General features: G+C 35.5%; 3 protein-coding genes across 5 annotated transcripts; all 3 read right to left on the reverse strand.

Annotated features, from left to right (window-relative positions):
- Positions 1-2,537: 2,537 nt before the first annotated feature.
- Positions 2,538-5,554, reverse strand: TT12 (MATE efflux family protein). 2 transcript variants are annotated; one of them, XM_086583266.1, is made up of 9 exons: positions 5,200-5,554; positions 4,176-4,481; positions 3,937-4,022; positions 3,761-3,847; positions 3,559-3,615; positions 3,233-3,471; positions 3,026-3,144; positions 2,858-2,944; positions 2,538-2,735 (listed from the first exon to the last, which is right to left on the reverse strand). In XM_086583266.1, the coding sequence occupies exons 1-9, from the start codon at positions 5,518-5,520 to the stop codon at positions 2,661-2,663; spliced, it is 1,377 nt and encodes a 458-aa protein (XP_086439392.1). In that variant the 5' UTR covers positions 5,521-5,554; the 3' UTR covers positions 2,538-2,660. The 2 variants fall into 2 exon arrangements, with proteins under 2 accessions (XP_086439392.1, XP_086439391.1); XM_086583265.1 differs by having other exon boundaries at positions 3,937-4,481.
- An 834-nt stretch (positions 5,555-6,388) lies between these two features.
- LOC147478715 (putative zinc transporter 10) lies at positions 6,389-7,815 on the reverse strand. Its single transcript, XM_086583515.1, has 3 exons — positions 7,172-7,815; positions 6,915-7,064; positions 6,389-6,819 (listed from the first exon to the last, which is right to left on the reverse strand). Exons 1-3 carry the CDS (start codon positions 7,802-7,804, stop codon positions 6,514-6,516), a joined length of 1,089 nt encoding a protein of 362 aa, XP_086439641.1. The 5' UTR covers positions 7,805-7,815; the 3' UTR covers positions 6,389-6,513.
- Positions 7,816-10,061: 2,246 nt separating this feature from the next.
- On the reverse strand, positions 10,062-14,991 carry LOC147478716 (dehydrogenase/reductase SDR family member FEY-like). Of its 2 annotated transcripts, XM_086583388.1 has the most exons (8): positions 14,691-14,991; positions 14,053-14,170; positions 13,706-13,823; positions 13,348-13,484; positions 12,090-12,191; positions 10,980-11,078; positions 10,681-10,729; positions 10,062-10,394 (listed from the first exon to the last, which is right to left on the reverse strand). In XM_086583388.1, exons 1-8 carry the CDS (start codon positions 14,882-14,884, stop codon positions 10,189-10,191), a joined length of 1,023 nt encoding a protein of 340 aa, XP_086439514.1. In that variant the 5' UTR covers positions 14,885-14,991; the 3' UTR covers positions 10,062-10,188. The 2 variants fall into 2 exon arrangements, with proteins under 2 accessions (XP_086439514.1, XP_086439515.1); XM_086583389.1 differs by lacking the exon at positions 10,980-11,078 and having other exon boundaries at positions 14,691-14,963.
- Between the last annotated feature and the right edge of the window lie 608 nt (positions 14,992-15,599).

The raw sequence follows: 15,599 nt of genomic DNA on the forward strand, positions 1-15,599 counted from the left end.
AATTTATCTCAATAAGAGAACGAATTTGTGGACAGGCATAGAAATGACAACTCCTAGTGTTCCATGCCAAACGGATTCAAATAATATACGTGATTTTGCGCACTGAATATACAGGGGCCGGAAATTAAATTCTGTGAATATGAAGATACACATCGTATACTAGAGAAGGCCACAGAGTCTCTTTCCCTTATGCTTTCATGAAAATTACAAGAAGTTAACTAAACGTGAAAGCCCAGCCTCTTCATTCTTGTGGACCAAGTACAAGGAAGGCCACTCTTGCCCAAAAAGGAGAAAGTTTGCAAAATTGAAAATGAAATATGAAAGAACACGTCCATTAGTTTTGAATCTTCTTTGGAATCATTTCTTGCCTCCTCAGTAATAGTCTCTAGTTTTGGAGAATTTGATGACTTCTTTCTATGATAAATGAGCCTGGCTGGATAAACTTCAATCCATGAATGCAAGTATCTAACATGCTTTCCCATTCTTGTGAGCCAAAATATTAGTCAATCGAGCACTCAATTCCTCTTAATAATCAAGCACCTTTTTTTGAGAAAACGAGCTTAGCTAAGAACACTTGTTGATTGAAAATTTGAATTTTTTTGGGTGAAATGTGTCTTGTTATATATGCAGAACAGTTTCAAACGTGTGGGACAAAGAAGCAAAGGGAAGTTAGAACTTAGAAGTCAAAGGAATTGACATGAAATTTCATGTTAGTTGCATGTAAGTTGTACCTGCTAATTTTGTGCTTTCCCAGTGGAAATTTACAACCTCCCTATAAAAAAGTAGAATCAAATCTCATGAAAATATTGTTGGACAGCATATTTCAACCTCCAAGTTACACTTGACGTAGTTGAAGACTTGAAGGTATGTGTTAGATTAAAACTACAGGTCCACAAGACCACAAGACCACGACCACAAGTCCACAACAACGACGTACCAACTTGCAACGTATTATTCAAGTTACTCTCTTAGTGTTGGTTTGGAAATGGTACCATATAGAAACCACTACTACAACATGGTTACATATAAGAACTACTACAAAATTTGGAACCAAAATCAGCTGATCCAGTGCCAATCTATATGTTCTGTAGTTTTTAGAATTGGAATTTGGTCTTCAGTTTTATGATTTTGAGATCTAAATTATAAGTAGGGAAATCACAATTAACCTATAGATTGTTGATGATCGAGAAATAACATACGAGGATGAAAGTAATTCTTTACCCAACCCAAAAAATTAAATAAAAGTTAGAATCCATTGCAAAACACCAAAAATTAGTGGTGGTCCGGAGTCCGGACTAAATTGACCCATGAAATATGAATGGTATAAGGAGGTAGCCCTTTCTCAGAACTTTATACTCTGAAAGTGGTACACAAAAGAGCTGCCAAATACAGATTCAGATAGGCGATCGTGCACATAGATGGGACATCGTGGTACGACAAAGGAGTCGTCCTTCTATATCAACATTCTCATTGGAAGAGGAAAATGAAAGAATGTAATACGAAATTGTGAATATAAGTATACTTTGATTTTGGTAATGAAGTCTTAAGAGCATTTTTAGGAGAGCTACCAAAAAAAAAACCAAAATTTTGAACAAAAAACACCAAACCAAAAAAACACCAAGCAACTTTAGGAGCAACATCAAATTTTCGACATCAAACTACGCGGTTTTGGATAAACCGCGCTTATATAACTTCACGCAGCTTTTCCCCAAAACGCTTGCATAGAAGCCCATCCGACAGGCTAGTCGACGCGGTTTTGAGAAAACCACGCCATGTATCGTACATAAACTTTTTTCTTTTTTTTCTTTCCCAATCTGACCACGCCATATAAGCCCAATTAGAAGCCCAAGCCCACGCGGTGTTGGCAAAACCGCGGTTTTCTTGCACCGCGTGAGAGTAATTTGATCTGGCGACGAATCTGGAACCAAATATTGGCCGATTTGGTGTTTGGTTTGGTGTTTTCATCAACATGTGACTCTTAAAGTTGAAAAAACACCAAATTGTTGGAAATTTGGTGTTTGATGCTAGGTTGATATCACTCTTAAAGATGCTTTTAGAGTATCTTTAGGAGAGATACTTTTCTAGCATCAAACACCAAATTTCTAACAATTTGGTATTTTTTCATTTTCAGGAGAGTCACATGTTGATGAAAACACCAAAAAAATACCAAACCAAACCCCAAATCGGCCAAAATTTGGTTCCAGTTTTGGTGCTGTATCAAATCTCTCACGTGGTTTTTTTTAAAACCGCGCGGTTTTTCTAACACCGCATGGGCTTGGGCTTTTAAGTGGGTTTCTATGGTGCGTGAGAGATTTGGAAAAAAATAAATAAGAAAATTAATGTGCGACACATCGCGCGGTTTTCTTAAAACCGTGTGTGTTTGGGCTTTTAAGATAGGCTTCACTGCACGGTATTGAGAAAACCGCGTAGGCTATATGGTGCCCCGTCATTTAATGTCGAAAATTTGATGTTGCTCTGGTTAGTGTTTTTTGGTTTCTCTCCTAAAATGCTCTAAGTTGATCTAGGAAAACTGAAAATTCGAAGTGAGAGATCCTCAGGCTAGATTAAAATTCTCGTACTCGTTACAAATTTGTTTAGGAAACATGGCCAAAAATTGAACCTAGACATTTTATTAGAAAAGTTCAACAAGATCAAATTTCTCAGGCAATGCCATTCACCAAGTCTAAATTTTCGTCATCTGCTGATTTCCTTAATCGGTCAGCTGCTTTACGAACCTGCGCAAGATAATTCAGGGTAAGTGATTAGTGTTATCTTTTGTATATATGTTTTTTCCTGATAAAGTTTTATGTAATGAATGCATGTAAACTAGTTTTACTAGGCCGCATGAACAAATTACCTCTTCATCCCAATTAGTCCTAACAGTTAAGATTATAAGCGTCAATGTTTGTAGAGAAACTCCAAGTATCATTCCCCACCAAATCCCCTGAAGAATCCGTTTACATGTTCAGTAACATATAGAGTAAAACTATTAGAAAAGGGAAGGGAACTGTAGTAAATTACTTACAGTTGCTCCTAAATTTGTTTTGAAGCCCAAAACACACCCCACAGGAAGCCCAATAATGTAGTAGGTACCGAGGTTAACATAGGCCACCAGGGCTTGCCATCCACTTCCAATAGCCACACCTTGAAATCCCAAAAACACAAATTCACATTCATATATAATCGAAGCACAAACCTTTCCATCAGCATAGCTCATCAAATTACATATTACCTGAAAGGATGGGTTGGATTCCATTTAAGAACACTGAAATGGCAAGCAATGGAGTCAATTCGGAAACTGCTGCTATGACTGCTTCGGTTGTAGTGAATGCCTTGCTTAAGGCGGTGCGACATATCATAACAAATGTACTGAAAATCAAACTGATCAAAATGCTGGTCGCAGTAACAACTATAACTGAGAATCTAGCAACTCTTGGATGAGCTGCACCTAGTTCATTACCGACTCGAATGCTGCAAAAGATCGAAGAGACTAAAATATTGTCAAATGAATGGAGTAACTGATTAATTTCATCAATTTTGTCACCACGTTTTACTGACCTGGCCGCTGCGCTAAGGCCCAGCATAAACTGCATATCCAAATTCAAGTAATTCATGCTGAAATCAGTAGAACAGAAAAATGTTAAAGCACAATAGACAGGTGAAGAAAAAGCCCAAAACAAGTCATGTTTTGGTGCGGATGTGCTATGGTAGTCTCATATGCCACCATGGGATCAAGAAGTAGAACATGGTAAAACCGTACCATACAGAGATGGAGTCAAGTGAAACTGTAGGATTAGGGAGGAGTCCTGATATAAGTACAAGTCCTTGGCTATACCATATTTCCAAGCTGTGTCAACACACAAGCAAGATTAATTACTTCCCTATCAGTTGGAAGGAATGTAGAACCTTAGAAATAACGATAAACGTTGATTTTACCATAACATAATAGCAGATGCAGCTGTCAACTTGAAATAAGACCACAACCCCTTAAAAGCGTTCATAGAAAATCCATTCCAAGTTTCCTTGCAAGATGGACTCAGAATTATATAAAGCCCAGTGACTAAAACTAACAGCCACCAAGAGAAGCTCAATGTAAGAGCTGCTCCAAGAAGCCCATAACTCAAGACATCCACAACCAACCAAGTAAGAAGCAAATGAAGAAGTAAAACACCTACAGAAATATAAGCCAAGGGGTTCACAATATTTTGTGCTTGTAAATATCTTTGCATTGGGCAATAAATTGCGAATGCATAAAGCTGAGGAAGAATGCCTCGTGCAAATATTTGGCCTTGTTCAGCTATGCTTGCCGATTGACCAATTGCTTGGAGGAACTTTTCCGAGTACCAATAGAGGAAAGAGAGGAGAACTGCTGCTGCCAAATGTAAAATAATGGCTTTCTGACAAATTATACCCAGTGAAGCATACTTCTTGGCTCCATAGGCTTGGCCACACACAGTCTGAACAGCACTTGCCATGCCCAACTAGAAAGAACGATAGAAAAAATTGTAAGTAATTATATGCTTGTATATTGACCAATTTACGAATATAGTTTGATAGAAATCATCTTATCACATTGGTAGATATTTGCAATGCTATCCAAATTCAGGAACCGGATACATATTTCTGACATCTAGCTAACGATTTTATCTCCCCTTGTTTGACCATAGAGATATCATCCATTAATTTCCAATATATCTACGAAGTATGTAGGAATTCCAGGGGGGTCAAATATAGATCAGACCTTCTCTTAAATGGATTATACGGACATGGTGTCTTGGACAGTTTATTTAGTGTCTTGAACAGATTATATAGTGTCTTGAACAACTTTTTCATTTATGCTTATTACATTGTCGTGGGCAAAGACACCAAATAAACTATTCAAGACACTAAATAAGATGCGTCAAGACACTATATAATATGTCCGTAATCCGTTTAAGAGAATTTCTATAGAGGACTATATAAATATGTCTTTTAATGAAGTCAACTTCATAGATGAGAAGGGATGTCCGGCCTCTTCATTTTTTTGTTTTTTTATGAGGACAAGCAGAGCCATAATGTACACTGAGACTGAATCACTGTTAGCGACTTAGCGAGTAACCTACTTAAGCAAATCTTCCGTAATTGCGGGATGATAATGAGAATATATAAATCAGTAATAATGATGTTGAGCAAGTCATTATAAGGGAAGCATATATATACCATGATTCCATAAGCCAGTCCTTGAATTCCCACATTGGCTATTGAGACTCCAGCAAGTTCCAATGTACCCAAGTGCCCAGTAAACATCTGAGTTATCAAACTAAGCATGAAATTGAAAATTGAAACAATGATTGAAGCTCCTGAAAGGAACCACAATATTCTAGACTCCCAACCCACAAGACTAAGCCACCATCTGTAAGGTACGGTCTTATTTTGTGCAAGTAACTCTTCGATTGCATCCGATGACTGACCAGCTAGCCCAACTTGTGAATCATGTCTTTGTAGTAACAATGGTTCAGCCGGATCACCATTCTCATCCATGAGTAAATATTGTATTGCTTAGAAACATTAAGCACTTCGAGTTCACTTACACTTGTAACAAGATGTTGTTTTAGGTTTGAAGATAAATAGTACTAGACGTCGCCAATGTGCATGTCTACCCTTCCTAGTAGGACAGGTAGTTCCATGACTAAATCTAACCTTGTGGGCATTCATGTCACCAAACTCTCAAGGTAAACAAATAGTTTTATTTTTTAATTTTTTTCTTTTATGAACAAAACTTTATTGATGAGAAACATATTACAATCTACTAGCTGACATAAAAGTCTAAAGAAAAAAAAAAATCACACCGCCGGACTTGTTTAGCCCTGAATCATCGCAATGACCTGAACAGTACAACACCTCGATGTAATTATGTTAGTCGTTAATTAGGACTTCCCAATTGATGACTTGAATCCTGAAATCTGTAACCTCTATTCTTAATATATAGTACGTACTGCCAACCCAATACCTCGGGCACTGCTTGAGGTATAGTGGTTATTTCACCTGTTTCCAATTTATTAACTCAGAACAACTTTCTTTCTATGCCAAATCGGCTGGATCCGGAAAAATATTGACAATAATATAATGTGCTAGGCTTGTTTACTGAAAATTTGAAATATAGTGGACATGACTTGAGAATGTGGCCATGTGGGGCGTGCAAAAGTTTAAACATCCTGACATTGGCAATATTTCTCAATGAGAAATGCTAGCGAGCTCCAGCAAAAAAAGATGAGAAATGCTCTCTTCTATAGTGCAATGAAAGAGGGAGCATAAAATAGGATTTCATAGGTAAACAATTGTCACACGCTCGCACTTAACTTGGGAACAAGCATTTCATATAAAAAACAAGACTAGCATTAAACACAAAAATTGATTGTATCCATTACGAAGAAGAAGAAAAAACCCCTCTACTTCCGCCCTTCAATGTTCTTGGTTAGTTCGGAATAACTGCAAACGCGCCACTAACATAAATAGAGTAGCATTACCAAAATTTTAAGCCCACTTAGCGATAAATGACATGCCACCAGCACCAACAAGGACTGCAGCATATGACTTGAGTTGGAGCTTGATACTACCTTGCAACTTTGGGCCCATAAAATCTTGCGCTAAAAGGTCTACCAATGCCATGTATATTAATAACCCTGCCGATGAAGCGTTTAATAGTCCAACTGTAATCAAAGCTGTTGGGCTGTTCTCTTTGTAGACATTTGATAACAACATGCCTAGAACAATCCCAAATGGGGTTATGGCAGAGAAAAAGAACACCATAATACCACTCTTCATTTTCGTGTATTGTGCCTGAATTACAAATGCAATTACAAGTAAAATTAAAAGTGTTAAGTGAATGCAAAGAATAGACAATCGAAAGAACATAAAATTTGATATGTTGTCACCTGGAGTATGCTACCACCTAGACCCATTCCTTCAAACATTTGATGCAAGCAGAGAGCAGCTATCAAAGGCTTTATTGTGCAAGTGTTACTGGAGGCTCCCATTGAAAGCCCAATAACAACAGAATGAACAATAATACCTAATTCAAGTACCTGGAATAATTCGTACCAAGTAAAATGTAATATCATACTTAAAAACGTGATTAATAATCGTGGATATGGGAATATTGCCTGAACTGTGTTCAATAAGAAAAACTCACCATAGCAATCACACGATATCGCAATAATTGTTGACTCTCAGCTCCCTCCTTTGGACCATGATGATGTGAGTGCCCATGGAAATGCATGTTGTTATTAACATCAATCACAACCGCTTCAGTATCCTTAGTAACATCATCATTACTTTCTTTGTTACCGGGATCCACTTTGCTAACAGACTTATTTTTCTGGCTATAAACACTAGTAGCCATGGAATCAACCATTAATGTGAAAATAGCAGACAACATAGCTACAAACCCAGTAAAAGGAAACTTGTGCCAAGGATTATCCTTCAAACAAGCTGACGATAACATGTCAAAAGAATCAGGTAAAACGTGCATGAAACCCGTGGCAAGAATAATACCCGACGCAAAGGCTTTAACAATAACAAAATAACTTCTATCGGGTTGCAATGCTTTGAATCTAGTTGTGAGAAGTGGTAAACAGACACCAATCACACTCGTCGCCAAAATAGATCCAAAGGCTGTCCACTGTAGCTTCCGTGCTTTTGATTTGTTGACACAATGACCACTTTCTTCAGCCCCACAATCTTCATCTTTAGACATGACTTGAGATGAGAAGCATGAGATGAGTAGAAATAAGATTAAAATGAGTTGGAGATTAGAAGTAGTCATTGGAGTGTAACAATTTCTTTTTCTTTTTTTTTTTTTTTTCAAATCTTTAAAGTTTTGAGGATTTTTATAAGAGGAATGGACCTTGGGTTTGCAAATGACAATTAATCGAACGAAAAATGACAATTTTCATATTGCATTAAGTGTTTGCATGTAACGTGCAATGGACGTTGAGAGAGGCTGCTATGGTGAACTTTTATTTTCATATATAGTCTGTACGTGTGCCTTATACACTATTTGGAACCTTGGCAGGAGTTGGAGACGCTTTGATATCAAAATTAGGAAACATATTCTGTAATTGTTGCTGGAAAAAGTGTGGAGATTACACCATTGCATGCGATTGGTGTACGTAGAATTTGCTCACATGGTCATGGTTTTTGCTTTCCAGTCGCACAATTCTTCTTTTTTATTTTATATTCTTATTCGAAGCTCAAATAGGAATACACACATATCGAGCGTTTGGCAACATTATGATAATGCATTATAGGACAAATAATCTATTATGGTTATTATTATCATAGTTGTTTTTGGGTATAAAAAAACTTGTTTAGTATTTTGGTAGAGAATTTTAGAAATCATTATTTCATTCTCAAATTAAAATGAGATAATCAATTAAATCATAAACAAAAAAAAACTAGTTTAAAGAATGAGAAACAAAAATTGTTGAGCTTTCTTCTTCAAATGAGTTATCTTATTTTTATTTTTTTTCTTTTTTAGTAATTTTCTCTTTCCATATTTGTTCCAGTCATTAAATAAAAAATTGTTTTGTATTTGGTTGTTTGGTATCATTGCTTCCATAAAGATTTAAGTCAAAATCATTTATGTGAAAATTGATTTTAAAAATAAAATTAGTTCGATCTTGCAATATTAGTTCATGGTTAGAAATTATTTGGAGAATTTTAGTATGTTTTGTTTAGCAAAAAAGATATTTTATGAATAGATAACAAATAAGTCATACATAGCAGTCTTCAAAAGTACTCAAAATACTCCATGACAAATCAAAACTGCCTCAGTTTAAGTCAAAATCATTTATGTGAAAATTGATTTTAAAAATAAAATTAGTTTGATCTTGCAATATTAGTTCATGGTTAGGAATTATTTGGAGAATTTTAGTATTTTTTTTAAGCAAAAAGAATATTTTATAAATAGATAGCAAATAAGTCATACATAGCCAGTCTTCAAAAGTACTCAAAAGACTCCATGACAAATCAAAACTGCCTCCATTGATTGCTTTAACCAAGCCTTGACAGACTGAAAACGAGTATATATTTCCAAGGATCTATTTTTGGTGGCAATGCAACGGTTGCTTCAGCAATTGAATGGGTCAGGGCAGACTGAAAAGCCCAAACGTTCTTGAGAAAGTCCAACGTCGTTTAAGCCTTCTAGGTTCCAAAAATAGAATGCACCTGATTTTAAATGGCAACCATTTTGAATTCCTTCTATTTGAGTCGGGTAGATGATCTTGCCAGCCATGTACGTAAATTGGGCTCTATCCATTTGAGTTATCGATGGCTAACTTGGTCCATTGCTTTTCATGGGAGTTACCTGATGCAGTGGCCTAGTGATCCATTCGACTTGTGGCTATATTCACTTCTCGCCTCCATTCAGTCCATTGCCCTATAGTTGATTCAGTGGCACCTTGAGTTCTATCCTGATAACATGCTTCCCAAGTTTTCGGGTAGCAAAACCAATTACGTTGCCATGTGTCAGAAAGGAGGCACTTACGAGATGAAAAAAAAAACGTGCCATAGTACTCGTTGTACACAAAACAAAAGCAAAACCCACCCCCACAAGTAACAGGATGAACACTGCTGGGGTTTAAGCTAGAGCTCTGAGCAGAATATGTTTCAAGTATATGCCTGTATTGCTTTTGGTAATAGGTGTTTAATGTTTCAAGTATGCATTAATGCATCTATAATTTATTGCTTTTGGTAATAGGTGTTTAATGTTTCAGGTATATATGCATTAATGCATTGCTTTTGGTAATAAGCATGTGTTCGGTGTTCCTAATTCATTCTCCATACTATTTAGAGTTTTTGATATGTTCTAAACATTGCTATCGAGTGTCTAATCTTGAGCTATAAAATCTACAAAATCTTTTATTAATCTGTGACTCTGAGATTGACATGAAAAAGAAAAGGCGTTTTCGCGAGTATGTAAGAAAGGCCATGCTTTCAGTTTCTTCAAACAGGACGACCCTCTAAATCTTATAGAGGGTCGACCCTGCATCCAACAGCAGAAAAACAAAAACCATATGCAGTTTATCTTGTGTGATATGATACTCTTTCTATTTCATTTACTGGAATTTTGATGATACAAATAAGAGGCTTCTCTACGTATAAGGTACATGATTAATTTGCCAAAGATATACTATTTCAAATTGATTATCAGCTGTCCAAAACTTCAGATAAATAATCTTCCTTTAGTTCCAGAATTGCCATTGTCTTTTGCCAAACTTCTAAGCATGTATCCACGTCCTCAGCTTGTGGTGACAACTTCCCGGGTTTACAACTACATGAGTAATATGCAAAGCCCTTAATCAAATTCTCTGCCACACTATCACTTGTGGCACAGTATATTGTACTCCTTGCTCCTATTGTTGTTCAAAGAAGCATTAAACATTTTAGTACAAGATAGTATTTCATTTTCACTACTATTGTAGTGAGAGCAGAAAAAGAAGAGGATTTTTTATAATTAGCCAACGGCTTGATTAAAATTTATAATGAAAACTCTCGTCTATATGTGCGACAGAAGAATAAGTTAGCATGCATGCTTAGTAGCCAGCTACCTTGTCATTTTCACGCTATTAAATTAATCGAATTGAAGCTGAATACTAGAGGAAAATAAGGAAATGATCTCATTATTAGCTAGCGGATTACCTTGATCAGCATCGAACATAAAAAATAATTTTTGCTTCGTCCCACCATTCTGAAAAATATATATACAGTACACATCAAATACTGAATTATATATAAGTATTTTTTTTGTTTCTTTGGTGGCCGGTAAGTCAAAATTGTATTAAGAATCTAAAAAGTTACAGAGTGTATGGAAGTGCAAATACTACATTTAGGTATGCTATATATATGCCTGTATATATGAAATATTAGGCAATGTCCTCTAGAACAAAACATTTTCTTATCCCAATTAGCATCTTATTATGATAACATCAACAACTAACCAAGTTAGTGCAGACTGCTCCTGGGTGCACTGCAATGCATTGTATGGAAGCCTTATGCTGGTCTGAGAGCTTGCTAGCAAGGACCTTGAGGAACATGATCTACAAAGTACATATAAAAGGGAACCAAAAAATAATTTCATGTTCATAACCAAAAACGATAGCTATTAACACTAGGTAGTGCACCACGTTAATTTTTTTTTTTTCGACAATGAACACCACGTTAAGGCTCTGTTTGGCTGCAAGAGATATTGTATTACTTAACTATGATTAGGTGATACAAGTCATGAGATGAAGTACTTGTGTGTCTGCCTCTTATCCTATCACATGTTTTACTTGGCTACTGTTTGGTTGACATTCACACCTATATACTCATTTTTTATATCATACAAAAGAAAAACTAAAAAAAAAAAAATCATATACAAAATTTGCAAATAAAAACTTAAAAACAAATAAAAACTAATAAACAAATAAAAGGGAAAAAAAAAAAAACTCTAATTAAATATTGAATACATAAGCACTCAATTGATTTATACAAAAAACATCCCAAAAAAAAAAAAAAAAAAAAAATCCCAATTTGATTAATAATGTGAAGATTTAAACACTACTTTATGGAGAAAAAAAAAGTTTTAATGTGAGAAAATAAAAAGGTGGAGAGAAAAAAAATACATAAGAAAGTTCCATTAATAAGATTCGAAAGAGAGAGGGAGGAGGAGAAAGAGAGATAGGAAAAACATAGCTTTTATTATTTTTATTTTTTTCACTTTCATGGATAAAAACACCACGTTAAGTTTTTTTTTTGTTCCTGACAATGAACACCCACGTTAAGTAAAAAACACATATCAAGATAAACATATTGGAACCTGACTTAAAAATGGATAGTTTCACACTGCCAAACAGTCTTTGAAAAACTTACATATTCATTGATTTTGTTTAAAAACATAGTTTGTACAAGCCAAAAGCTTTGTCAATTTTAGGTTTTCAACGTAAACTTTGTCAATTATGAATGACAAATGGCATCTTCGAAATGTATATAAATAGGATTTTGTCAATTTGCATTTTGCCTTTGGGTTGTAAAAAACAGTAATTAAGGAAAAATATGGTTGTACGTACGTGTGCTAGTTTGCTGGATCCATAGGCTCTTACGCAGTTGAATCTTTTATCTTCCATCTTGCTATTCCAATACTGAGGTTCAACCACTCCACAATGATGACCCTTCAAGAAAAACAATGGAATCATAAGCAAAATAATGGTCAGCGCATATTCCTGAAAAACCAGCTAGGATGCAAAACCTCAAATTTTATCTGCAAAATAAAATGATGTCTATCATAATAATATAATATTACTATTTACTAGTATTTTGCCTGTGCCTACGGCACTGTTTCCATCCCGGCCCCCCACCACAACTGTCCGGAACACACCACACGGCCCACTGCCCCTACCAATAAATTTAAGCAATTTTTCTTTTACTTGAAAATGATCCAATACTTTCACTGCCAAATATTAAACTAAACACACCTAGCCTATAAGTCATTGGAAATCATAAGTTGGATCTAATAGTGTTTAGGTGGGTGTGGGGGGCCACACCTATCTGTATTATCATAATACCAGTTGTATGCAATGAACACCATACGACAATGGCAATTTCAAAACCCGGTTCAAGTCCATTTCCAATCTAATTTAAATTACACATGCACCCCCGCCAATGAAAGCCCAACGCCATTGTGTTCACAATTTTTGTTGATTTTTTGTTGTTTTTTTGATTTCACTATCATAATTGCTTCTTGCCCGTGCTATCCACTCTTTTCAAAACCCACCATCCAATCCGGATTTAAATTCATATTTTAGATCCAAAAAAAGCCCAACCCAATAAATTTTGTTGTAGAGGATCCACTACTCTTGCCCAATAACTTATCCACTATATTTTATTAGATATAAATAAATTAGGGTATACCCACACCATTATATTTTATTAGATAGAAATTAGGGTATGCTGCCTATAGTCTGCAATTAAAAAATGAGCCCATGCTCACATTTTCAGGTCTATAAAGATTCGGCCCATTGTTGACTTTTTTGTGTAGAATAAATGAGATGAGAAAAACTTTTTAACTCACCCCTTATACTTTATCATTGTTTAGTGGCTTTAGTTAGGGGATGTGCCGACGTCTCACTTCACGTGGAATTTGTCTCCCCACTCTTTTCTTTTTTATTAGATAGAAGAAGATATCCTATCGCTCAAGTTTCTATCCACATAAAAAATGCATGTCATCAATCGTCATACTTTAAAGATAATAGTAAGAGAATTGGATAGGACAAAGAGCTAATTTATAATAAAAAAATACATTTAGATAGAGAAGAAATAAGGAATTACCACAGAATTGACATTGATTATGCGTGAGGAAGGAGTTCTGAGTAAAGATGGTAAAAGTAGCAGAGTAAGTAGTGCCGTTGCAACATGGTTCACATGTATGTGTTGTTCAATCCCACCATAAGTAAACTTCTGTCCATCTAAAAAGAAAACCAAAAAATTTAGAAAGGATGGCAACACATATTTTCAAGCCTGATGCACGTTCGGTTTGGGAGGTATCTGAGTATAATTTTTGGTGCCTTTTATGGCCTCAACCGGCCTCGCAGACATAATATTCGGATATCCCTCAATTATTGTATTATGTACAACAGCATTTCTTTAGGGGGTACATCTTAAACTCTCATTTTACAGGCCGGTATACCTTCCAGATTACAGAGTCCTGCATTGTTGATTAATATATGCAGTGGTACTTCACGTTGTTTCCATTGATCAGCAAAGCTTCGAACAGATGAAAAGGAAATAAGATCCAACTCCATAACCTACACATAGAGAACCTCTGTTAACAAGAGAAGTAATAGGGAGAATGTAACATCTTCAAAGAGTTGCACCATAATGCACTCCCTCCAAAGGGAGTAAAAAATTCTGTGTTTCTGGGAGTGTTATCCTATATAAAAGTTTTGCTTCTTATCATTCTTGTGTCAATTTTACCATAACACAGGTAATAACAGTTGCTCGAAATGGGACAAGTATGTATAATGAGCACATCACCTCTATATTTAGGACTCTTCCATTATGTGCCTCTTCTTTCCATATAGATGCAAGTTCTTTTGCAGCCTTGACATTCCTGCAAGCCATGACAACATGGGCTCCAGCCATAGCGAATTCCCTGCCATTCACACCATCTTGTAAGTTTATCATTGTATCATCTGCTTTGCCAGAGGTCAGAGGAGCACTCCAACAATTTAGTACAGGAAATATAAGAAGACCGAAAGAATTAAAGCGGAGATATTCTAAATGTTTCTGATCTATGATTACATTACCAGTATATACATCCGTTTTTTGTCCTATTAATCTCTTTGTCATCGTCCTATTAGTATCTAAGCCTTTTTTATCTATGATACCTCACCTAAATATTCAAATGATTTTCAATAATTTACCACTTCTTCATAGGTTCAATGCTAAATATCTGACACCAACACTCAAGTCAAGTTCATTTATACAGCCTTTTCTTAGGCTCAAGACGAAAAACTCAACATATTGATTAGATGTATGGTCAGTGTATGTCGGCTTTTGAGTAACCATATGCACCATGAATCCATGATCAGCTAATATGAATATCTCAATCCTTATAAGCATTACACACAATGAACAAATTGACTGTAGGACAGGTAAGAAGTAATAATTACTTGGCTGTGTGAAGTCCAATACCACTGGTAGAGCCAGTGACGATGACATAGAGACCAGATAAATCCTTGAATTGTAGAAGAGAAGAAGTTGGTGGAAGATAGTAGGTGATGAGCTTTTGAAATACAGTCTCCTTAAGTATCTCCCATGACCTTACCAGTTCCCAAATGTTCATCAATTCTGTCTTCCAGTCCATCCTCTCTCTCTCTCTCTCTCAAACAAGGAGAAAAGTATAACACACAAGATACAAAAGAAATTTGTATGGTTTAGAATATAAACTAACACCAGCAAGTCTTTTAACAGTTTATAGGCTGTGCACAAGTACTAGAGATTTAGCTTATTCTTTGTCCCTACTTGCTCACCATTTATTTTATTTTTTTTTTGGATAAAACTACTTGCTTACCAAGTTACATTAAAAAAAATTGTTATTTCACGGGGTAAAAAAAAGTCAAATTGGGTTGACCTTGTGTTTTTTTTCAGTGTATTTGGGTGGAGACCCATCTAGATATAATTGGCCCCATAAAACTAGTTTTAGTGGAAAATACTTATTTCATAAATAAAGTTACCCCGATTAAAAACCGTTAATTTGCTTTTTTTTCTTTTGAACGTTGGTTATATTCCTTGTTAGAGTGTTAGTGTTTGTCGTGAATAAGAAAAATGTAATATAACAATGTCTGATATTAATACTTCATGCACATTTTTTCATTGACCTTCAGTTTCCCTATGCCTGTGTGTTCGGTTGAAACTTCCTAATGTTTGGTTAAAACAGGACACTTTTTTTTTAAAAATCACTCCAATTAATTGCATTGAGTTGTCATCAATTATGTCAAATACAAAAAGAAATAGTAAAAAAAAATTTTTCACCTTATGACCATCTAGTATCCTCTCATTCTCAATAATTTCTTTCTTTA

Source organism: Coptis chinensis, chromosome 9, assembly GCF_015680905.1.
Source record: "Coptis chinensis isolate HL-2020 chromosome 9, ASM1568090v1, whole genome shotgun sequence".
Classification (NCBI taxonomy): Eukaryota; Viridiplantae; Streptophyta; class Magnoliopsida; order Ranunculales; family Ranunculaceae; genus Coptis; species Coptis chinensis.

What these genes read in the sequence shown, in the direction of transcription:
- LOC147478716 (XM_086583388.1), bottom strand. Translation starts at nt 14,884, where the DNA reads ATGGACTGGAAGACAGAATTGATGAACATTTGGGAACTGGTAAGGTCA. An exon ending in ATTGGACTTCACACAGCCAA is followed by an intron (nt 14,171 to 14,690) that starts GTAATTATTACT and finishes TGTGAATGGCAG; the next exon opens with GGAATTCGCTATGGCTGGAG. An exon ending in AGGACTCTGTAATCTGGAAG is followed by an intron (nt 13,485 to 13,705) that starts GTATACCGGCCT and finishes TTTTCTTTTTAG; the next exon opens with ATGGACAGAAGTTTACTTAT.
- TT12 (XM_086583265.1), bottom strand. Translation starts at nt 5,520, where the DNA reads ATGGATGAGAATGGTGATCCGGCTGAACCATTGTTACTACAAAGACAT. An exon ending in CTTGACTCCATCTCTGTATG is followed by an intron (nt 3,616 to 3,760) that starts GTACGGTTTTAC and finishes TACTGATTTCAG; the next exon opens with CATGAATTACTTGAATTTGG. An exon ending in AAACAAATTTAGGAGCAACT is followed by an intron (nt 2,945 to 3,025) that starts GTAAGTAATTTA and finishes CGGATTCTTCAG; the next exon opens with GGGATTTGGTGGGGAATGAT.
- LOC147478715 (XM_086583515.1), bottom strand. Translation starts at nt 7,804, where the DNA reads ATGACTACTTCTAATCTCCAACTCATTTTAATCTTATTTCTACTCATC. An exon ending in GATATCGTGTGATTGCTATG is followed by an intron (nt 7,065 to 7,171) that starts GTGAGTTTTTCT and finishes GAATTATTCCAG; the next exon opens with GTACTTGAATTAGGTATTAT. An exon ending in TAGGTGGTAGCATACTCCAG is followed by an intron (nt 6,820 to 6,914) that starts GTGACAACATAT and finishes TTTGTAATTCAG; the next exon opens with GCACAATACACGAAAATGAA.